At 45.0% G+C, this 23954-nt stretch overlaps 1 protein-coding gene across 1 annotated transcript; it reads left to right on the plus strand.

The window, feature by feature from the left end:
- The first annotated feature begins 114 nt into the window (after nucleotides 1–114).
- On the plus strand, nucleotides 115–23825 carry BBS7 (Bardet-Biedl syndrome 7). Its single transcript, XM_037497663.2, has 19 exons — nucleotides 115–187; nucleotides 1119–1184; nucleotides 2535–2597; nucleotides 3981–4156; nucleotides 6240–6426; nucleotides 7223–7295; nucleotides 7682–7798; nucleotides 8760–8890; nucleotides 9207–9291; nucleotides 9920–10022; nucleotides 11809–12001; nucleotides 13022–13096; nucleotides 14670–14735; nucleotides 16737–16876; nucleotides 18628–18792; nucleotides 20060–20169; nucleotides 20270–20373; nucleotides 20500–20623; nucleotides 23371–23825. Exons 1-19 carry the CDS (start codon nucleotides 152–154, stop codon nucleotides 23502–23504), a joined length of 2148 nt encoding a protein of 715 aa, XP_037353560.1. The 5' UTR covers nucleotides 115–151; the 3' UTR covers nucleotides 23505–23825.
- Nucleotides 23826–23954: the final 129 nt, after the last annotated feature.

Below are 23954 nucleotides of genomic sequence, written 5' to 3' on the forward strand. Positions count from 1 at the left end.
GCGCCGCCCGCCCTCCCCGCGGCGATTGGCGGCCCGGGGCGGGGCCTCGGCGCTCTCGCGAGAACGGGCCGCCGCCGGGCGCGCAGGCGCGGGTGCCGGCGCTGCTCACCGGGCGCGGCGCGGCGCGGGGCTGAGGCGCACTGCGGCCGTCATGGACCTGAGCCTGCACCGCGCGGACTACGTCCAGGTGGGTTCGGGCGGCGCGGCCGCCGGCGGCGCGCGGGGCGGGGAGCCGGGGCGGGGGCGGGGGCGCGGTGGAGGCCGGGGGCGGGCCGGGCCGCGGGGAGGGCTGGCGCCGGGGCGGGGCGGGGCGGGGCGGGCTGGACTCCGGGGGCGGGGCTGGGGGCGCGGTGAAGGCTGGGGGCGGGGCTGGTGGTAATCAGGGGGCGGGGCTGGCTGGATCCCGGGGGCGGGGATGGGGCGTGGTGAGGCTGGGGCGGGGCTGGTGGTACCCAGGGGGCGGGGCTGCGTGGAGCCCAGCGGGGGCGGGGCAGGGCTGGCCGGAGCCTGGGGGCGGGCTGGGGGGGCGTGGTGACGGCTTGGGGCGGGCTTGGGGCGTGGTAAAGGCTGGGGGCGGGGCTGGCCGGAGCCTGGGGGCGGGGTGCGGGGAGGGCTGGAGGCGTGGTGGGTGGAGCCGGGGCGGGGCTGGGGGCGGGGAACGGGTGGAGCCCGGGGCGGGGCTGGGGGCGGGGAACGGGTGGAGCCCAGGGGGCGGGGCTGGGGGCGGGGAACGGGTGGAGCCCGGGGCGGGGCTGGGGGCGGGGAACGGGTGGAGCCCGGGGCGGGCTGGGGCGGGGCGGGACGCGGGGGGAGCTGGAGCGGGGGTGCGGGGTGGAGCCCCGAGGGGGCGCGGGCGGGCGCGGGTCGCGGGCGTCGGCGGCCGGCGGGAGGGGCCGCCGTGTCCTTCCTCGCGGCGGCGCCCCCAGCGCCCTCGGCCCCCCGGCCCCCCGCCGCGGGCGGCTGCAGCTCTGGGGCGCGTGGCGCGGGCGCGGCCCTGCCCCGGTCCGCGTCGGGGGCGGCGTCCCCGCCGTGCCCGGGTGTCCGGCCGCGGGGACCCGCGCGGCGCCTCGGCCGGGCCGGGCCGGGCCGCGACCCGCGCTCAGGCTGCCGCCCCGCAGGTGGGCGTGACCTCGCCGGAGACCCTGAAGCTGCTCCCCGCCGCCAGACGCGGAGCCCCGCAGAAGGTAGGTGCCCGCGCCCCGATCCGCCCGCGGTGAGTGCCCGGTGAGTGCCCGCCCGCCGTGACGTGCCCGTTTCGAAGGGGAAGGAGTTTCTGCTCATCGGAGCAGAGGTGGGGCTGCGGGGAGACGGACCGACGGGTGTCCCTCATCTCCCGGCCTCCTGGAAACGCGCACGTGGTCATTTCTGGATGGTCACTGTTCTGGGAAGAACATCCACGGCTGTGGTCAAATTCACAAAGGTGTGTGTGACCCGCTCCTCGGGAAACAAGGCCCACGGCCCCCGAGCGCGATCTGAGCCGCCCGGGCTTCTGGAGACCGAGGCTTGGCGTGTGCCCTGGTGGCCCGGACAGCAGCCCCAGGGGTCTGAGCCTCCCTCGTGCTTGGGAAGAACACGCGCACTTCAGTTTCCGGGCCGTGGCCTCTGTTGTTTGTCTGCACACACACACCCAGGGACATGTGTACACACGTGTTTCTTATTACATGTTAGGTCAAGAGTGGTTGTTGCTAGGCCTGCATTCATATTTGTTATCTGCTTGATTCTCAGTTTCTAAGAAGTGTTAACATCTTCCTTTATATTTCTTTTTTTTTAAAGATTTATTTATTTTTTAAGATTTATTTATTTACTTATACAAGCACTGGGTACAGTCAGAAGCGCGGGAGGGTGAGAGAATCCACCAGAGCCAGAGCGGGGAGCAGAGCAGGCAGACCAACGAAACACACTGCTAAGGGGAGCAGCGGGCGGCAGGAGAAGTCTGTGGCACCATGCGGGACCCTCGCCGGTGGCCGTGGATCAAACCAGTGCTGCAGAGGCTGCCGGCAGCTTCACAACCCAGCGCTCAACCGCTGTGCCACCGGGGAGGCCCTTCCTTTATGTTTCAAAAGAATCTGTTGGCCTTCTTGATAGTTGTCGAAGCTGAGTGATGGATCCCTGGGAGTTTATTATGATACTTGTTTACTTTTGCTTATGTTAAATATTTTTCCATTAGAGATACCATATAGGTTAGTTACAACCTTATTTTAATAAACTGTTTTGGAAGTTAATCTTAAAATGCTTCTGTGTTCCAGTGAAGGGGAAAAATTTATCTCCCCCTCATTTCTGTCCCTGCTGTCTTGTCTGGTTTACACTGTGGGGCCAGGAGGCATGGCCAGCCACTGCCATCAGTGACCTTCTTGACCCTTTCTCCCAATCCTTTGGAGGATTGCTTTTGTGGAGATGCCTTTCCTTTTAAGATCATAATTTGTATGTTGATAATCTTGTTTTACTTATATATAGTTAGTAGGGCATAGTTTAGTGATTTTATTCATTTCAAAAAATTTTAATAGTATTTTTGGATTCTCTTCAATCTGTTACAGGTGGTTATTGGAGATCATGATGGGGTGGTTATGTGTTTTGGCATGAAGAAAGGAGAAGCAGTGGTAAGTATACCTTTTAGGTGAGATAGGAATTTTCTAAAAGGGCAACACACGACTTGCAGAGTACACCTAGGTTAAAAATTTTCTGAAACACGATGAAAAATGGGTTGTGAGAAGAAATCGTCTGAGGTATGAGACTGCAGGAGCAAGAGTCACTCGTTAACTAGTGGGAAAGTGCCTTTGACAACCCAAGGTGGTATGTTCATTTTCTACATCGTGTAACAAGTTACCTCCAACTTAGGGGCATAAAGCAGCGCATGTCACCTTGTCGTTTCCAGCCCAAGCGCTTGCTCTTATGTGGCTGCAGTCTAGGGGTCAGCCAGTCTGTCCCTCTCTGGACTTGGGACCGTCCCGCCCGTGCTTGTTGACAGAGTCAGTTCTGGTTGAAGGATGAAGTCCCCTCGTTCTTGCTGTCTGAAAGCCAGGGCCTGCCCTCCGCCCCTTGCCTTGTGCTCCCACAGCTGCTCGCGGCGTGGTAGCTGGTGCCCATCCAGCCTGCTGGGGCGAAGTCATCTGTGACTAGCCCAGCAGTGACACCCCATCCCTTTGCCAGTTAGTGTGACCGGGTCAAGGAAGTGATGACTGCATCGTGCTCACAGAGCATAGTGTGTGAGTGGCATGCTTGCGATGTGAACTCTGTTCTTTTTATGTTACATGGAATTTACAAAAAGATTAAGAGGGTGAAAATGACCAGAAACCCAGTATTTCCACTAGATATATTTTTTTCTCAGATATTTTATTATGTTTATAAAATCACTGGGACAGGGGGAAGAAACTGATAGCAGTAATAAAATAGAAATAATAGAAATGAATGACATCAGTGTTTCCAGTTAAATAGACTATAGGTATTAAGTCATAAGTTCATGTTTTCAGTAAGTTCTATTTATTCTTCCAAAATTAATAGAAATTATAAAGTAGCCAGGAGGGGTTAGTTTTTGAAAATGACTAATGTCAAAAGCCTGTCACAGACGCTGGGGGCTTGGCCCTCCCTGGCGGCAGGTGTACTGTGCAGGCATGTGCAGTGCGACTTGCATAGAACCAGTTGCTAAATCTCGTTAAAATGCAGATTCTCTTTCAGTAGATCTGAGGTTGGGCTGAGATTCTGCATCTTTAATAAGGCTAGTGGTACACTAGTTGCTGCTTAGAACCCTACCTTGAATTGTAAAAGCAAGATACTAATGATGTCATTGAAATATATGTGAGATTAGATATTCCAAAGTTGAAAAAACCCAGAGACCCACTGGAATAAACTTATATCTGAAGGTGTCTCTGTATATGTAGAACTATACTTTACTGTAAATTTAAAATCACAGTATTTTTTTACGGTAAAGCAAAACACTTACTGTAAGTATTTATGCTTAATTTTCTCCCCAATGATTTTTGCAGGCAGTGTTCAAGACTTTGCCAGGGCAGAAGATCGCAAGACTGGAGCTTGGAGGGGTTCTTAACACACCTCAGGAGAAAATCTTTATTGCTGCAGGTTCTGAGATTAGAGGCTTCACAAAGAGGGGAAAACAGTTCCTCTCTTTTGAAACAAACCTCACTGAAAGCATCAAAGCTATGTATGTTCATTGTTCTGTTTTTGTCTTACTGCATGTCCAGTTATGGTAGTTTGGATAGATGATGAATATCTGATTGAGTACCATATCTTAATAGGTCTTCTAGGAAATGAAATAGACAAAATGTACCTTATTAGTCAGAAATTAATTTGACCTGGTATCAATCCAAAATCACTTGGTTGTTGAAATGTTTTCTAAGGCTTTTATGGCATTTATACATTCCTTTTTTCACTGGTCCAGTTATGATTCATAGTCAATACATAAAGAAAAAAGTGAAAGAAATCCTCATGCTTGTCACCTCCTGTCTCTGGTGTACGTGGGTGTTCTAGTTTTGAGGCTCTTTTTGTTAAAAGCCACTGTCAGAGCTGCTGACTGCCCACAGGGTGTGCTTTCAGGGGGCTCAGGCAAGACTTCAAGCGAAAAGCATGTGTGAAATTTGCAATTAAAGGTTTAGTTTTTGAATGAGGGGAGCCTGGAAAGGAATTTAAAGTTCATCTACTCCACTGTTCTTTAAACCCCCACTTAGGAGAACCCCTTGGAAGCTTAAAACAATCGAGACCTTGTACCTACAGAATCAGTGTTATTCAAAGTGGGTTGAAAGGAAAAAAATTATTTGAATTGGATGTAGCTAGTATTTAAAGGTGGTTAGAACTCGATTTAAAGCCACTGATTCAGTGCAGAATTCTGTGTAGTGCACAATGTCTCGTGTAATTCTGTATCATATGCTTTCAAAATGCTTTTGGCCAGTGATAGCTGTGAAATACTAATATAAAAATAATAAATTACTAGCGTCTCTTAATATTTCAGAAAAAGGTATGGGGACCGAGGCGTGAGGACGATAAGGAGTTTCTGAGCCGGTCGTCTCTGGGTAGTTTCATAATGTTGTTACTGGAGTGGCAGAGGTGGGATGGAAAGATTTTCCCTCGATTTCTGGAAATTTGTTATCTGAATATTCACTTTCATGCGGTTGCTTAGGAAAACAAGGTTTTAGCTTAAAAACACTCAGTGAGGAAACTGACCATTTATCAAACCCGTTATCACCCTCACAGCCTACCCTGCTTAAATCTTTCATTTATCCCCACTCTGGTCAACAGTGGTGGTTGCCACATAGTACTTTGGATGATATCATATAAATGGACTTCAGAATGGAATTAGAGATCTTGGAAAAGATACAGAATTTCACAAGGTTAATAAATACGATATTAAGAGAACTGCTGAGACCTTACACAGAGCCACAAAGCTAGGCGATAATTAACCTAAACAGCATGGTGAGAAGTCAAGTCATTAAGGGTAAACTCTTCAGAGGCTAATTTTAGTATCAGAAATCTTTACACCTTAGGGGGTGGAGAAACAGATGAAACCAAATAAAATTACCCTGTTTATGATCATATAGGTGGAAGGAATCTGTAAGTGAAAGAATACAAATACAGCAGGACATAAATTTGTGACAAAATTTCAACTCCCCTTGTGAAAATTGGATTGAGCTTAAAAATTAGAATGTAGCTGTGATTATTACCTAAATTTTGTTAAATGTAACTGAAAATTAACATTGTCATTTCTTTTTTTCCAAAATAAAATTCTATTAAAATAATTTTTTCCCACCGTTTAGCATTTAGGTTAAAGTAGGTTCCCTTGAACTAGACCTTTCCAGGCAGTTCTGCGTGGCAGTAGGCAGGCCCACAGGAGCCAGGACCACCTGAGCTCTGAGGGTCCATCAGGCTGTGACACGTCACCTAGGACAGTGTTTGGCACATGGTATTAAAAGTGGCTACTTTTTTATATTAGTGTCTTTGGACACCGACAATTATCATTATCTTAGTTTTTAATTTTTGTAAGCTTAATTTTTAAGAAGCTTGGGGTCTTAAGATGTTCATTTTCAGCTTTCAAAATCTAAACAGTTACACCAAAAAAAGTTAGAAATTAAGTGGAGGGAATGAAAAAGAGCCACAAACCCCTCTGTTCTCTAATTCCATGATGAAATGAAAGTAATGGTATAAACTGTCTTCATCTCTAGAAGAAAATTCAGAGTTCCCTATGCTTAGTTCTTTAAATATGATTGTCTTAAATTTTTATTTGATGTTCTCAGGCACATATCTGGCTCAGACCTCTTTCTCAGTGCAAGTTACATCTATAACCACTACTGTGACTGCAAAGACCAGCATTATTACCTTTCGGGGGACAAAATCAACGATGTGACCTGCCTTCCCGTGGAGAGGGTCCCTCGTGTCACACCCGTGCTGGCTTGCCAGGACAGAGTGCTCAGAGTCTTACAGGTTGCTGTTATTTGCAACTTTACAATTTTTAATAATTTAGATGAATGTGATGAACACTGAAATGAGTTATTTTCGTGAGATAAGATAAAGCGTGTGACCTTTCGTATATCCTGTCAATGTTTGAACTTTTTAAACAAAATGGCATGCGTTTATTATAATTCTGGGAATTTTTTCCTTGAATACTTTGTCACATATATTGTTTTTTTCGTGTGAGTGTAGTACTTACACCTCAATCTTTAACAGCTTCACAAATACTGTACTAAATTACAAGCATTAAAAGGGTAAAAAGTAAAAAAATGATGAGGTTTTCTTGCCTAAATAGCAGATCATCAGCCTGTCACTGGAGGGGTTTGGTAAATACCCGAAGGTAGCGTCCCCTTTCTCCTTAGAAGGTGACTTTGGGTCTGTTCCAGTGACTGAATGCGGTCTGAGCTAGATGCCTAGAGTTTGAAAGGACAAAAAAGAAACAACGTGTTCCTTGAAAGTTTTGGTAGGATAGTTTACTAGTGTCAAGTTTTCAAGCAAGCAGCATATTTAAAATGGAATGTATTTAAAGTGGAGAGTATTTTAAATATCTGTCTCCTTGGTCTTTACACTTTCTGTGTTTTTCTTTGTTTAAAAGTGAGTTAATATATGCAAAAGTGCTAATAATTACTAGTTAAAAATCATGACCTCATTTTTTTCTGCAGTTTTATTCTAGAGTCCTTTAAATGAACATTGATGTTATCTGTGTGTGTGTGCCTGTACGATGGTATATTTGGGTTCTGTTTAAGTTTACATGCTTGCTCTCCTTCAGGGATCTGATGTGATGTATGAAACTGAAGTTCCTGGCCCACCTACTGTCCTCACACCCCACAACGGAAATGGCGGTAACCAGGGCCTGGTTTTGCAGTCGCTACGGGAGTGTGCTATGTAGCTTCAGGTCCCCTGTTTTAGGTTTTTAATTATTTGCAGGTTCATGAAAAGTATTAAGTGAAAATGGGAAATTGTAGAAAGAACATGAAGTAGAATTAGGACAGTTACTTGCCAGTAACTAATAGTAAGTTACTGAACTGTAATTTTTAGTTTCTTCATCTTAGAGTTAGTTGATGGGAAAGAGTCATAACTTCTTATAAAGTCCTGTGAATATATAACCCATCCTCTCAAATTAAATTTTGTTTTTATATTTTGAAATGAGATCGTTGGATGGAAATAATTTCATGGCTAGGGAGATGTTATGGGCTCTGGGATGCATATTTGTTGGTTTTAACTATAGGTGACTCTGGAGAAGACCTTTGGTTTGGAACGTCAGATGGAAAACTTGGACTTATTCAGATCACGTCATCCAAACCAATACACAAGAGTGAAATTCGAAATGAGAAAAAAAGGGGAGGTATGTTTTATGTTCATATTCTGAAAATTCAGTGGTTATCAAGTAAAATGTTGTGAATTTTATAGTTCATTCTGTTTTATGTATTCATATATCTATAGCTGACTTAGCAATCACAAACTACCTCAGATTAATTTGTTCTTTAGTTAATCTGTTACACTTTTGGCATAATTATTAAGTGAAAAATGCTACTAATAATTTGGTATCAATAGATGTTTAGGGGCTAATTTCCATCTATAACATTCTATGCTAAAATTTTTTTTTAATTGTTTGGTGTAGGGAATTAATTAGAATCTGGAGAGACTTGATATGAGGCAAGGAAGAAGTACAGTGGGTCGGGATATTCCTGTCTTCTAAGGAATTCACATCTTTCTAAGGAGAATTTATACCGGATATGTAAGAAGTGAGATGGCTGCTCATCTAGTGCCTACTAGGCTGATGGTAGTTGCTTGGAAGTGGAAAGAAGGAAACGATTTCATTATAAATATTGGGTGTAGAGTTGCTAGAATTTGCTAGTATGTTTGATACGGGGAGGGAGAAAAGGAAAGTCGGGTGTAGTCTAGATTTTTGGTCTGAGCAACTGGGTGGTATTATTCTGAGATGAGCCGCGGAGAAAGGCGAAAGGAGTGTTGGGGAGGTGTGGTGAAGAGAGGGATAGAGAGTTGTGTTGGGCCTGGAAAGTCGAGATGCAGACATGTGTCTAAGAGAAGGTGCTGAGGGGCATCCTGGATGGATGGAGCTGGGGCTGTGGAGTCCGGGGCTTAGGGGCCGTGGCCTCCCGCGGCACGTTAGTGTTGGAGAAGGATGGTTGTTTACGAAACAGAGGGCCTCTGGCTATGCTCCAAGTTTTTTGTTGGTTTCTTCCCATTCAGATTTGCTGTGTACACTTTTTACTCTTGCTTGATAACATGCTTGGCTGTAACTATTAGTGTTGTTGGTGACTTACCACTTGTCTTTTTTAAAGGTATTCTGTGTATTGACAGCTTTGATATTGTGGGTGATGGGGTCAAAGACTTGCTTGTTGGGCGAGACGATGGGACGGTACAAGTGTATAGCTTTGATAACGCAAGCGAGCCTGTTCTACGCTTTGATCAGGTAAGTTCATTTAAAGAAAGGTTGCTATGTTTATTATTTGTCACGTAACTAGATAACTGATGATTTTGGTTTATTAAAGAAATACATTAAAATCTTCTTGTGTTTGGCTTAATACATTGCTGCTTTTGGTACCAGAATAACCTTAGGTTATTCTTAAATATGCCTTGTTTCCTTCAGGTTGAAAAATAAATGACTGCACTGGGTTTCTAAACATTGTATATCTAAGGGGGACGGGACGGTAAACGCTGTAGCTGGCTGTGGTGCACTGTGAAATGTTTACTTACTAATGAAGTGCGTGATCTTAAATGCCTTTCAGATGTTGTCTGAAAGTGTCACATCTATCCAGGGTGGTTGCGTAGGGAAAGATGGCTATGATGAAATCGTGGTATCGACATATTCAGGTAAGGAAAATGATAGCAGGCAGCTAAGGAAAGAATCGGTAATAAAGAATGTATAATTAATTGCTTCCAATGGTGACTTTTTGGAAAACTGTTATTAGTCTTCTTGCCTACAGCATTAAAAGCTTTATTGATTAAAAAGTGAAGAGGAAAGACGCGAGCTTATTGAGTTATAGAGTAATATTTGAGTAATATTTTTAAGAGTGCTTAGTATGTCTCTCATAGCTTTGAAAAATTAATGCTATTTTTTGGCTTACAAATATTTACTGAAATTCATTTTCTTTTGTTGCTTTGTACATTTCTTATAAAAGTTTGCTTTTGAGTCGTTTTTGCATTGTCACAGTCATCGTGCAAGAGTTTAAATTCCCATGAAAATTGTTTTTGAAAGGCAGCTCTTACCCTTCAGCTGGGCTGCATTTGCTGCACTGTGGCTCCGTCTTAATTGTCATGTAGTACCTCAGGCACAATTACTGTAGCCTCACACGGTGCTCGTGTAATTTCTCCATGGCTTGAATATTTTCCACTTGATGTCCTTTGTCTTGTTTTTGGGCTGAGTGGGGTTGCTGCGGTGGTCGTGGGGTGTCCCGGGGGCTCTTTTCCTCGTGGCCCACCCCCGTCCCTTATCCCCCAGGCTGGGTTGCAGGTCTGACGACAGAGCCTGTCCATAAGGAAAGCGGGCCTGGAGAGGAGCTGAAAGTCAGTCAGGAGATGCAGAATAAAATTTCTTCTTTACGGTAATTTTGGATTTTTTATTTGCTTTTTCATGAAGTGTGTGGTTGCTTATTTATTAGTGCGATATACTTGATTTGGAAGGCAAGTCTGTTACCTTTCTAAATGAAAATTTATGAATTTGGAAAAATTTTCTATAAGTAGTGACTAATTTTCCGGAGTTAGAAGTATGCTTTCTATACGCTTTATTCTGTATGGAATTGTTCTTAGATCGTCGACTCTGTTTCTTCCCTTATTCCACTATAGCCAGTTGTAGTGTGTTTTTTCCACAGACAGTGGAAAGACGCCACCACAGCTGGCTCTGTGTTCGTTAACCCTACGTGTCCACTGTCCCGTGGGCCTTCTGAGTCTAGGATCACAAGTCTTCTCCCTGCGAGTGAGCAGCCCCCCAACCCCCCCATGCAGGGCTTGCCTTGAGACCCACCCTTTGATCGGTCCCATGAAAAAGGACTGCAGCCTAGAGTAGACAAGTAGACGTGCTTCCTGCTTCCCAACCAAAGAAGGGGGAGTGGCTGCAGCCGCGTGACTCTTCGCTCCTCTTCAGCATCCCAGCCTCTTGGGGGAGTGAGGGCTGGTCTTTGAAGACTACATTAGTTTTAAAAGCAGCGAAGTGTCCCAAATACTGATTACTAAAGTGCACACCATGAATTTACCTCCCCCCACCCGCCTCAGGCAAGGCCCTCAGGAGAGCAGGCTCTGTGTGGCTGTGTCAAGGCCCCAAGTGGGATTAATGACTGTCCTCCCCCCACCCCACAGTACCTCCCTTCATAGCTAGGCCCCTCCTGGTTCCATGGGCACGTAGGCACATGGGAAACTTGGATCCTCCTTGTTCACCTGGAACGTAGGTATGTCAGAGATCCTCAGTAAATATTTGTTGGATGAATCAATCTTTTCCTTTGTTCATTGCACAGATCCCGCCAAAGCTCCCTAGACTTCCCCACCCCAAGTCAGGGCCAGCTAACCCTCCTGCTCTACCCGAGTTCCCGTTTGCTTCACTCGCGTGTGTCCTTTCCCCGTAACTGGTGGCCTGTGCCTTTCGGTCGGCACAGAGATACTGGAGATACTCCCATGTTCCCTGAACTGCCTTTACCACAGACTACTGGCTTCACACGTTTGGTGAGGCGAGCTGATACCCACTGCACTGTTTCACGCTGTCACTTGTCATTGGATCTAGTGTGCCCCTCTGCACCTGGCTGGCTCTCTCCTGACTGGTGCTGTAGGGTTGTAGCCAGACCCACGTGTGTGTCCACAGCCTGCCTTTGTTACTACTACAGCTTTTAATGTGTTGGTATGGGACTGAGGAGTTGTTTTCGCCTTTAGAGATAAATACTATAGAATCATTTGGGCAATCACAGAAGCAAAAATGTTGATCCTCTTGGTGTTAATAGTTCTAACTCAGCCTGTAAAACTATCACTTTGCAGAAGTAAATGTCTCAAATTTTTGTAAATTTTTTAAGAGCCTCACATGTTTGGGTCTCCCCAGTGGCACAGCGGGTTGAGCACCGCGTATTAAAGCTGTCCACAGCCTCTGCAGAGTGGGTTCGAGCCCCGGATGGCCAGGGTGCTACCCACATGGCGCGGCAGACCTCTCCTGTCTCGCCCGCTGCTCCCCTCAGCAGTGTGTTTCAGTCTGCCTGTTCTGTGCCCCGCTCTGTCTCTGGTGAATCCTCTCACCCTCCTGCGCCTCTGACCTGTACCCCAGTTCTTGTATAAATAAATAAATCTTGAAAAAAAAAAGAGCCTCATGCGTTTATGCTTACAAGTGACAGAGCTGTTTGTATTTCTCTCCAGGAATGAGCTGGAGCATCTGCAGTACAAGGTCCTCCAGGAAAGAGAGAAATACCAGCAGTCTTCTCAGTCAAGCAAAGCAAAATCAGCAGTACCTTCGTTTAGTATAAATGACAAATTTACATTAAATAAAGATGATGCCAGCTACAGCCTTGTCTTAGAGGTGCAGACAGCAATAGATAACGTCTTGATACAGGTGAGACAACAGCTAATTGCTTTGTTTTATGACCAAGCCGTTTATTTTGCAAGCCAGTCATATGCACTAAAGATCATTGAACACTTTTAGTTTTAGACAGTAAGTTTTATTGTTTATTTTTAAAATGTCATTTATTTTAATAGTAATTCAAGTGCTTATCTTAATCTCTCATTAGATAACCACTTTTCTCATAGTAAGTCTGTCTTCACATTTTATTTATCCCATAAACAAGGGCTGATGGACTTAAGTTACAGGAAGACTCAGAATCAGAAAGAAGACATTAAAGATTTTGTACTTTGGTCGAATTTTAGGAGAATCTTAACAGATGCACCTGAGAAGAACTCTGCCATTCCTAGAACCCCGTCAGCTGCAGACAGTAGAATAGTAGCTGCAGTGCAGCTGGTGCTCCCCCTGCAGTGTAGGGGAGCCAGCAAGCCCCCGGGAAGACCCCACAGGGCGAGACTTAGTGCTCTGCTTTCCTTCCAATTGGAAGATGTTCTCGGAGTGGAAAGGATGACTGGATGAATGGAAAACAAGCAAACAAAGAGAAAAACCTATCAGGAAATGAGAAAAGAAAGCAGAGGGGAAAGACAGGGTGTGGGGGAGAGCAGAGAACTGTGGCGCTCACAGCAGAAATCTGCTCCACGAGTTCAGAGACCTTGAGAACGAGGTGCCCTGTCTCAGAAACGACCTTCCAGAGGACAGCGGAGACCCTGCATGGCAGGCAAGGGAGCCGGGTGGCCGTGGTGACCCTCTCAGCCCTGACAGAAATGGGGAGACTCCACTTTGGACAGGGCAGTGAGAGACTTGTGACCTCTGATAGTCCAGTTAGAAAAAACAGGGGTCTGTGCTAGAGCAAGACTCTATTATTTTCTAGATGCACAGGCTGTCCGGGAGAGCTCATACTGTCAAAGTAGAAATACGCACATACGCTGACACCCAGGAGAGCCTTAGAGAAAGTGTGTTTCCTGAGAAGTAGTAGTTTTTCATCTGAACCTTTTTTCTTAATATTGATTATAGAGTGACGTTCCAATAGATTTACTTGATGAGGATAAAAATTCTGCTGTTGTCAGCTTTAGCAGCTGTGATTCTGAGGTGAGTGAGTAGATCTAAGGAATCCTTCAGATGCTTTTGTTTCAATATGCCATTTTGATTAAAACCTATAAAAGCTGGTAAGGTTTGATGTTGTGCTTCAGCCTTTCCTTTCATAACATTTTTGTCAAAATCTTCTTTTTCTGCCTTGCGATAATCTGGAAAGTTGGCTGTTGTCCTAGATCCCTTCCTTTCTCTGGTCTTCAAATTCATTTCTCTCGTCTCCTTTCTCCTCCTCCCTGGACCCCAGGCCTCTGCCCCCCTTTCACGTCTCCCTGTGCTGCGCCCTGGCAGAGAGGCCTTCCTGACAGATAGGCTGCTCCGCCTCACTCCTCTGTTGACTGAGGAGCTGAGGCTCACTGGAGCGGAGGGCTCAGGGACTAAGCTCTTGGCTGCACCCCACTTAGCGCCCCAGCTATGACCTCCCCAAACGTCATTTCTGCCAAACTGCAGTTTTTTAAATTTCTTGAAAATGCTCTATGCCTCACATGGTCCTTCATCTGAGCAAGGTTCTTCCTGGTCCACCTCACTTTCTCTGGACTCCTCTCTCCTTGCTCGAAAGAAGGGTGTTGAGATTCAGCGCATGGAAGTCCTGGACTTCCTACCTCGGCTGGCGCCGGCTCCTTCACCCCTTCTCCACCCACTCCCTGCCCGGACCCGATCCCAGACGTCTTCTTTCTCTTAATCCCTGTTGTTTCATCCGTAAACGCTTAAGTGCATATCTTTTGCTTTGATTGACATTTGTGTTCACTGAGGTTAAATGGTTTGAAATTAAAATGTTCAAATTTTCTTTTTATTTAAAATAGGAAAATAGTGATGCATAAAATATAAAATATCTCATGTCTCTTTGTCTGTTTTTGCAACTCATGTGCCTAAATGTATTTTTCTATCTTTAGTATTTTATTTGTTTGTTTGTTTGTTTATTTATTTATTTATTTATTGTGGGACCCTCACCGGCGGCCGGGGATCAAACTGGCGCTGCAGAGGCTGCAGGCAGCTTCGCAACCCAGCGCTCAACCGCTGCGCCACCAGGGGAGGCCCTATCTTTAGTATTTTAATGCTGAACTTCAGGAAGTTAGTGTCCTTGAAGTAAATGCTCCAGTTTAACGCAGCAACCACACACGTTAGTAACTGAGCGTTGTTCTGTTTGCTGGGAATGGAGATGGGACCTTTCTTAGGGCTTCGTGTATTTGTGAAAATCAAAGATTTCAACACTAAACATATTCTTGTCTTGATAATAGAAATATTGAGTTTACACTCTCAGTTAAATTTTTAGAAGCATTCTTGATGTTGAAAAATGTTACTGTAGAGGCTCAGGATGGAAAAGTTTTAAAGATATGAATTTGAATTCCAATTTTATGTCTTGCTCATTTGGGAAATTTACGTAACCCCCAATGCCTCGGTTTCTTCATTGTTAAAACTGACGTGGTGACACTTACTGCAGAGGGTTTGTAGACATAGGCGGAAAGCTCTGGGCACAGCGCCCGCCACGCAGACGGCAGCCGTTGCCACTGCTTAGGCTGCTTTTCCTGCTGCAACCTGGACTCATCCTTCCCGCAACTTTGGCTTCTTCCAGGCCAGTGACAACTTTCTTCTCGCTACGTACCGGTGCCAGGCAAACACCACAAGGCTGGAACTCAAGGTACGATGCTTGAATTACCTTTACTTGAAAGTCTGCACTTTCTTTTCTTCCCTCTGGCATGTCTCGTTGCATGCGACGTTGCCTCTTTGTGTTAAATTGCGCCCGGAGTGAGTCATTTGGGGGCAGTGACTTCTTCTGGCCTCGGTGAGCCCAAGCCACTGAGTCTGCTCCCGGCTCAACCTGTCACTGCCTCTAAAATCACTGATGCCAGCTTACTCTGAGATGTTTCTGATTTTCTATTAGAGAAAGTTTCGAGCCTATAGAAGCCGTGACTCCGGCGTCAGCGCAGTCTTGGCAGTCTTGTCTGTGCTCCCTCTCCAGCCCGTCTGCTCTGCAGCACATACAAGTGACTACTTCGTTTGTGAAAATCTCAGCATATATCTCTCAAAGAGATTTTTTTCTGACATAATTACAACCCAATTAAGCAAAATGAGTTAATTCCTTCATATCAAGTGTTTAATGCTCAGATTTCACCCATCTTTGCTCTGTTTGGCGCAGTCTGGGTTTGCCCAGAGCTGTTTCACCACTGACGTGTGTGGGCATCTGCTCGAGCTTTCCTGTTCTCTGCACTTACCTGAGTCCATCCCAGAAATGCCATTTGTCACTGCGTGTTGCAGGCAGCGAGCGTGCTCTGTAGTCTTGTCAGAAATGAAGCTGGGCAGCTCTCGGCCCAAGACCGCCCACCTGTGTGTGTGCAGGTGCCGCCTCTTGTTCCCTTTTCTGTTTCCTCATAAGCCTGCCCTTTTAAAATGCAAAAAAAAAGAAAGAAATTAAGTGATGTCATCACTTTAATAATTAATATTGATCTTGACACACAGATCTCCTCTAGTTATTTGAAGTTGTAGTGTAAGACCTTTTTAATTTTATTTTTGATTCATTTAGATCTAAAAATAAAGGACTGTAACTTTTTTCTGGTGGTGCCAATGTTCTGAGGCGCTCAGGATGTTTTTTTCAAGAGAGATGCTGTGATACAGTAATTTTTTCATATCTAGTTAGGGAAGTTCCTGTTAAATGTAATTTTTTTCCCCCAAAGCTATTTTGGTATTCTTCCATTTCATGATCTTTGGAAGAAAAATTAAAAATGGGATAAGTTTATTTACAAAAGAATATATTTAAACAGTGTCTGAGCAAGTAACCTGCCAGGAAAAAATTAGAGAAGCTGCCTTTTGGGAGGGGGATGGTGTTTCGGGCACCCCAGGAAGTGGAGCAGAGAGGCCCTGGGTGGGCGACAGGGAGGGGCAAGGCAGCTCCCAGCCCCTCTGACCTCAGGCCTGCATAGTGTCGCCAGCTCGTGTTCCCATAAATGCTGTAAATCTCAGGATATCCAGCCAGCCATGCTCAGAATAGCCCAAAAGAATTTCCCCAAATTTGTTCTTATATTAGTATATTGTTATGCTGCCATTATACAGCTGTTCTGTTTGTTCTTGTGTAAGTATAATTTTGTGATATATTTACTTTCCGTGAAACGTGTCATAATTGCATCATGGGTATATTCCCTTTACACAGCAAGTCCAAAAGCTAAGTTCTTAGAAATAGTTTTTTCCACCAATGGATTTTTCTAATAACAGCCGAATGCTATAGCTTCCCCATTTCTGAGAAAACAAAATAGTCCAAGTAAGTTTCAGTCATTTGGAAAACTCTTCAACAGAAAAGATTTTAGGCATTTTTGAGGCGATCCTTGTACACTCTCTCCTCCTGTGTTTGGACATCGGGGAGGGGTGAGCCGGGGTCCGGCTGACCAGCCTTGCCCAGCGCCTATGGGCCCGGACTTGCGCGGTGGGGCGGCCTCGTTTCTGCTTTCACTTTTGGCTGCCAAAGTCTCTTTAAATTTTCCTTTCTTCTAGTGGCAAAAAGTAGTTATTAATAAAATGTCATTATCTCCTTCAAAGTGTCACAGAAGGTGTTGCAGCTGGGCACGTGCGACACCTCGGGACGAGCGTTTCAGGATGACGCTGTGCGAGCGGGTCGGCCTTACTTTCTTTCCTCTCTGTGTTGGGTCAGATCCGCTCCATTGAAGGCCAGTACGGCACCCTTCAAGCCTACGTGACTCCAAGAATCCAGCCCAAAACCTGCCAGGTTCGCCAGTACCTGATCAAACCCCTCTCACTCCACCAGAGAACTCACGTTACCAGCCCTGGCAGGTAGGGTGAAGGAGGGAGCAGTTTATTTTCAGAGTGTTAACAGGAATTGCATAAACTTGCTTTTTATCTCGCTTCTAGTGTATAAACTGCTAGTTGCTTGTACATTTAAGACTGGATAGGTATCTGACTGCTGTGGGCTGATGCTTGTGAGCAAGAGAAGGCCTCAGTCTCTAGAGGCCCCTGCCTCCCCCCAGAGCTGTGCGCTGAGGCCAGTAGCCATGTGGCCTGCAGGTGGCCAGCAGGGCTCCCTGCTCTTGGAGTCAGGCTTCCTGCCAGCTTCCTGCCACCCTTGGAACCAGCGGGGCGGGTGGGGGCGGTCAGGCTGTGGTGTTCCTTTCACGTCTGACTCCTTCCACCTGAAGACCCTGCTAGGATCTTTATTTTCTTTCCTGAAGATGGGGGGTCATGAGCGTCAATGAAAGCGAGGAAGGAAATGGCTCTTGTGGGCCCTTCCCTCTGCCCTGAGTGTGCGGCGGCAGCACCGTCACGACATCTCGGGAGACGGGTGGGCCCGTCTTGCTCATATAAGAAACAGCTGTGATTTGAAGCCAACTAAGTCCATGTTTTTCCTGTTGAAGCTTACAATTTTGAAGACCAGTAAAGGAAAATATTCCTAAGGAAGATTTCTGGAAAATGTTAGAGATTCTTTTAGGGTGTTTTCCTGCCTCAAAGTCAAGGTTTGTAACAGCAGTGAGCCGTACTGAAAAAGACAGCAGACGGGGGGCCGAGGGGCAGGCCTGAGCGTGTGTCTGTTCTTGTGGCGTTAAAGAGAGAAACTGACCTCTGCAGGGTCAGCGTTGTCACTCACAAATGAAAGCGTGAGCTTGGGTCTTCCCCAGTTATTCTAGCTGTAAGGTTCTGTGATGTGGTTTCCTCTTAAAATTCTTTCCTGAATCTTTAAGCCCATTAACTGCGTTTTCTGAGCTCTTTGTAATTATCCATTTGCCTTAAGTGTAAGTGATTTTTTATACTCTGTGTTGTGTGCCTGTGAAAGAGACAACCACAGGCTGATTTTGAGCTAGAAAGTACTATATCGCGCATGCCTGCAAAAGCGGCAGCCCCCGCTCTTCCCTGGGACACACAGGTACTTAATGCAACAGGTTTTGTCCACTTTTACTTCACCTAAAGCCCAGTTCTTTACCTTCACATTATGCTGATGCTTTCTCAGAGAAGATGCTTGTGTATGCTTTGTAATTTATATAATGCAAATACTACATGTAGCTTTAAGAAATGTTCTGATTTTGTAAACTGAATTATATTGAAAACAAGATCTTTATATCGGGCCTCCCCGGTGGCGCAGCGGTTGAGTGCTGGGTTGCGAAGCTGCCCGCAGCCTCTGCAGCACCGGTTCGATCCCCGGCTGCTCCCCGGCCACCGGAGGAGGGTCCCACATGGCGCGCAGACCTCTCCTGCCGCCCGCTGCTCCCCTCAGCAGTGTCCTTCGGTCCTTCTGCCTGCTCTGCTCCCCGCTCTGGCTCTGGTGAATTTTCTTACCCTCCCGCACTTCTGACTGTACCCAGTGCTTGTATGCATGTATGTATAAATCAATCAATCAATCAATAAATCCTTAAAAAAAAATCTTTATATCAACTGAAAATTAAAAGCACAGGTGTTTTTGGTCCATGAACTTGAAATGTTTGATTATTTGATGCATCCCATGAAGAAAAATTAAGAGAGTATTTTTATATTTGTGTAGTTAGTGTCTACGCGGTTTCCCACACAAACTGTGTCCCTCTACCATCAAATCACAGACCCATGAACACACTGACATTAACGGGCCAATTCAGTTTTGCGGAAGTTCACTCCTGGGTGGTTTTTTGCTTGCCTGAAGTCCCCGAAAAGCCTCCAGCAGGAGAAAGTGCGACGTTTTATTTTCAGAACACCTTCCTGGACACACAGCTGGAAAGCACCTACAGGTAAGTCCAGTGTCTTGCCATTTACCAGCATTTGTAGACAAGTGGAGCTCTCAATTTCCGCTTGCTTTAAGGGAGGACTAATTGCAAGTTCTGTGATTGAAAGCCTGTACTGAAGACCAAGTAGAATTAAAGAGTTTAGAAAACATGACTGAATTAATATGAAAGATCAGTGCTTTGCCTCTCCCAACAGTAACCAATTAGAAAATAAAAAGACCCTCTCAGAATAGCAGCAGCAGCAAAATACCATGCAAGACCTTCAGGGATATTCCTTGTTAGACATATGCAGAACTTACATGACGGGATGTGTGGGCTGAACGTTGGCCTGGGATGCCCCATGGTGCCCGACGCTGTATGTTTGGCACTCACTAGAGACAGCGGACATCTCTAAACAAGTGAAAAGCTAGTGAGACTCTATGACAGAATTGGGAGCATTCATCTTTCTAGAGAAAAGAACTAATATTTACTTATAACTAGTCAATATAAACTATTTGTGTGTGAAAGCCAAGTCAAAGGCAACATTGAATATATGAAAGATGGTGTGTATTAATTTGGAGACTCTTGGTCTTCATCAGCACAGCAGGGATGTGTCAGCTTAGGCATCCTAAGCTGCCACGGGCAGCCCATGGTGGTGTTTGTCTTCCCGCTGCGGAGCGTCAAAGCTCAGCATAGTCGATCTCTGCCCTGGAACACAGCTGTGTACGCCCTGCGGCGCTTCCCCGTGCCCCAGGAAAGGGGTTGAGGCCTGGGCTGTGCCTGACTGGTAAGGGTGAGAGGGAAGTGGCCCCCGTAGGAAGCAGGGCCTGGTGTGTAGGAAGCAGGAAGCAGCGGCGAGCTGGGCGCAGGGGAGCAGGACTCGACCCTGGGGTTGGGAGTGGCTTCCTGTGAGGATGCTGTGACCTCTATGCACACATTAACCAAAACCACACCTTATGTATGATGCAGCTCTAAGTACGTTTTATAAGAAGGGGCTAACTATTAGTATTAGTGAGAGTGAAGAAAAGTGGTTAAGTGAAGATTTATATAAATTGTCATATCATGGGAAAGCATATATCCAACATCTTTAGTTTTACAGTCATTCAGGACTTATTAATATAATAGTTAAATATGCTTTATACTTATATTTGCTAATAATGAGAAACTGATGTAAAGAAATCTAAAATAAAATGAAATCAAACACTAGGTGTAGTAGTCACAAGATGCATATTTAGTGGATGTGTTTACTGTATATCTTTCTAAAACTTTTCTTTTAAAAATATTAATTTTATAGGAAAGGGGAAGGAATTTTTAAATCTGACAACATTTCTACTATATCCATCTTAAAAGATGTGCTCTCTAAAGAAGCTACAAAAAGGAAAATTAACCTCAACATATCATATGGTAAAAAACAAAAATTCTGAGTTTATATTTGGTGGTTGATACAGTAAGAATGTTTCTGATCAAAGTGACTTATCTAATCTGTGTCTGGCTTAATTCCTAGAGATAAATGAAGTATCAGTGAAACACACTTTAAAGCTAATCCACCCAAAGTTGGAGGACCAGTTGCTTTTGGCTAAAAAAGTACAGCTAATTGATGCTTTAAAAGTAAGTGTATGGGGCACGGATGCATGGTGTCATTTTATGGTGAAGGGATTTCTGAAGCTGTAAAGACTAAAGTTACCCTGAACTGAGTTTTGAAAATTAAAGTGCTTCTGTTTTATTTTAAATAAGGAGTTACAGGTTCATGAGGGAAATACGAACTTTTTGATACCAGAATATCGCTGTATTCTAGAAGAAGCAGATCAGTTACAGGAAGAATACAAAAAGCAGCCTGCACATCTGGACAGACTCCATGGTTAGTTGACTATTTTATAATTTCTTTTTATTTTTTTTTCTGTTTTCTGTTTGCAAAGTATCATGTGAGAGAAATTGGACACAGTTAAAGTTATAGCAGTCATGAGCCAGTGGCAACCAGTTTATGGCACAAACTATTTTGTCAAATTAGTTTTAATAGTTAATAATTTTACTTGATAAAATGCAGGTAAAAATTAAGAAATAAATGTAATGCAGTGAATTTTCTCTACATATGAAGAAGAATGGGTAATATAACCTGTGAATGATTAAAATTTAGACTATTCCAGCCTCCCCTGTGGCGCAGCGGGTTGAGCACAGCACTGTGAAACTATCTGCACCTTCTGCAGTGCGGGTTCAATTCCTGGCCAGCCAGGGAGATTCCCACATGGCACGACAGACCTCTCCTGTCTCGCCCGCTGCTCCCCTCAGCAGTGCTTTTGGTCCATCTGCCTGTTCTATTCCCCGCTCTATCAATGGTGAATCCTCTCATCCCCCTGTGCCTCTGGCCTGTACCCCAGCTCTTGTATAAATAAATAAATCTTTTAAAAAATTAAAAAAGGGCCTCCCTGGTTGTGCAGCGGTTGAGCACTAGGTTGCGAAGCTGCCAGCAGCTTCTACAGCGCCGGTTCGATCCCCGCCTGCTCCCCGGCCACTGGAAGAGGGTCCCACATGGCGCAGACCTCTCCTGCCGCCCGCTGCTCCCCTCAGCAGTGTACTTTGGTCCTTCTGCCTGCTCTGCTCCCCGCTCTGGCTCTGGTGAATTCTCTCACCCTCCCGCACTTCTGACTGTACCCAATGCTTGTATAAATAAATAAATAAATCTTAAAAAAATTTTTTTTAAATTAAAAAAATAAAATGTAAAACATACATAATTTCATTTAAAATTTAGACTATTTCACCCACAAGTAATTTTCAGGTTTCCATAATGTGAAATATCAAAATGCAGCATTTATTTTTTTGGGCAAATTTTAATAAAGAATACATTTGTGGGCCTCCCCTGGTGGCGCAGCAGTTGAGCGCTGGGCTGCTAGGCTCCCGCAGCCTCGGCAGTGCCGGTTTGTTCCCCGGCCGCCGGGGAAGGTCCCACCAAAAAAAAAAAAAAAGAATACATACGTGCTTTTTTTAATTTACAGTTCACAATTTGTTTTGCTCTGAGTGTTTCACAAATGAGAGGGACAGGGGAGGGAGAGAAGGAAGCTTAAGGAAAAATTTCTTTGCAGTCTTTATATAAGACTTGTGTGTGGCACATACTATGATATCTTCATAGTGCGGTGGGATGTTCAGTCCTTTCAATGCTGTGCAAGGCAGATGGTGTCAGCTCCGTTTTTTCACCTTTCTCTAACTGAAATCTGAAACTAAAGACCTGGTAAATGGCTTGAGGCACAGCCTGCACTGCCCCAGCTCGCCCCAGCGCCCACACCTGGTAAGCCTTCTTCCGGGCCACTGGTGCCATCATTCCACACTTACTGTGAAGCCTGACTCCTGGTTTCTGATGCCCAGAGACTTGCTCGCAATCCCTATCAATGGAACCTGATATCTTAATACTTGCTGCTTTGTCTAATATAATAAACATTTAACATTGACTCCATGGCAAGTGCATTTATCCTGTAACAACCTGGAAGAGAGTGGTATAAAACCACCATCTCTTATCATCAAGCCCCAAATCTACAAAGTTTGAAACCAAAGCTTTTTTCATAAATCATTTGGCAGGAAATCTGATTTCATCTGAATTAATTCAATGACAAAACCTTACTTTTAAGTAATCGGAGTTTATTTAGCATCATTCTGTTTTACCTAATATGAATATCTCAGGTACCCATGTACTTTGTTGCAGAAGTTACTGTGTCTGGGCACTGCCATGAGCTGCCCTGGATGTTAGGTCGCCTGTGGTGTGGTCCTTTCACTGTCTTTCTAAAATGTGAAAAACTGTGAGACTTACCTTGCATCAAGGATTTTAAATAAATAATTGGCAGCTTGAATTATCCCCATTGTACATATAGGAAAACCCAAAGGTAAAATAACTTGTCCAGATCTTTGAACCTGGGCAGATTTGCCTTCAAGCCAGATTCAAGAATGATCAACAGGTAGATGAAATATTCTAACTCAAAGATCTTAGATCAGGATCTGCCTGTGCTATATAAAAAATGAGAGATAAACACTTTCTGGAATTGTGTGATTGTATGTGTGTGCACACACACCGATAGCAGTTCAAAACTGGCTAGCCGCTAGTTTTCTGAATACCTTGTAACGAGTTATTAAGGTTATTAACCAAGTGATTTATAATTTTGCCTTAAAATCACCACATTATTTATATGAATCAATATATTTATTTTCAAAGATTCAATTTTTTTTACTTTTGTGTGGAAGAGCTGGAGTGCAGGCCAGAGGTACGGGGCGGTGGTGGTGAGAGGATTCACCCCTCCCAGAGACAAAGTGGGGAACAGAAAGGCAGATCACTGAAATTCACTGCTGAGGGGAGCAGCGGACAGGAGCAGCAGACAGGAGAGGTCTGCTCTGCCATGTGGGTCAGCTCCCTGGCTGGAGAGGAACTCAGGCTGCAGTGGCTTGATAGCGGGAGACTTAACCCCTGGACCACCAGGGAGGCCCTTTAGATATATATTTAAAGCATCAGTCTTTTTGTGTATGGAATTATGGATACAGATTTTTGAGCATTCATGCTCTTTGATCATGTACGGTGTCGTTAATTAGAACTAATCAGTGACAAGAAATTGACTTTGTTCTTTACAGGCATGATCACTGATCTTTTCATAGATAAGTTCAAATTCAAAGGCACCAATGTAAAGACCAAAGTACCTCTTCTGCTGGAGATTCTGGACAGTTATGACCAAAATGCTTTGATCGCTTTCTTTGATGCTGCATGAAATACAAACAAGGTAAAGTTCAAGGAAGTGGTTAAGTTTAAGTGAAAAATGTCAAAACAGAATTGCAAGCTAAGTAGGCATGTACACTTATTTAAAGTGCTTTCTAATATGCAGACATATGTGATGTGACTTTTTTTAGTAATGCATCTATTTTGTGAAATGGAACTTTTTAAAAATAAAAGAAACTTCCATTTGTAACATAAATGGGATGATTATAAGGGATTGTAATGGATTTTTTTCAAGTGGATGTTTTAACTTAAACTGAGGGATTATTGGGAAATAAAAACATTCCGATACATAGCAAACAACGTGTGTAAACTGCTTTCCAGTTTCAAAATGTCACTAGTCATGAGCTCATTTGGTCTTTGCAACATTATTTCGTCCAGTCCTGCAAGAAAACGCGCCCGGCGGGGTGACGTCATTGACAGGCCACGCCCCGGTCCTGCTCGG

The sequence above is a fragment of the Talpa occidentalis genome, unplaced genomic scaffold (genome assembly GCF_014898055.3).
Source record: "Talpa occidentalis isolate TD23 unplaced genomic scaffold, MPIMG_talOcc4v2.1 talOcc4.8, whole genome shotgun sequence".
Lineage (NCBI taxonomy): Eukaryota > Metazoa > Chordata > Mammalia > Eulipotyphla > Talpidae > Talpa > Talpa occidentalis.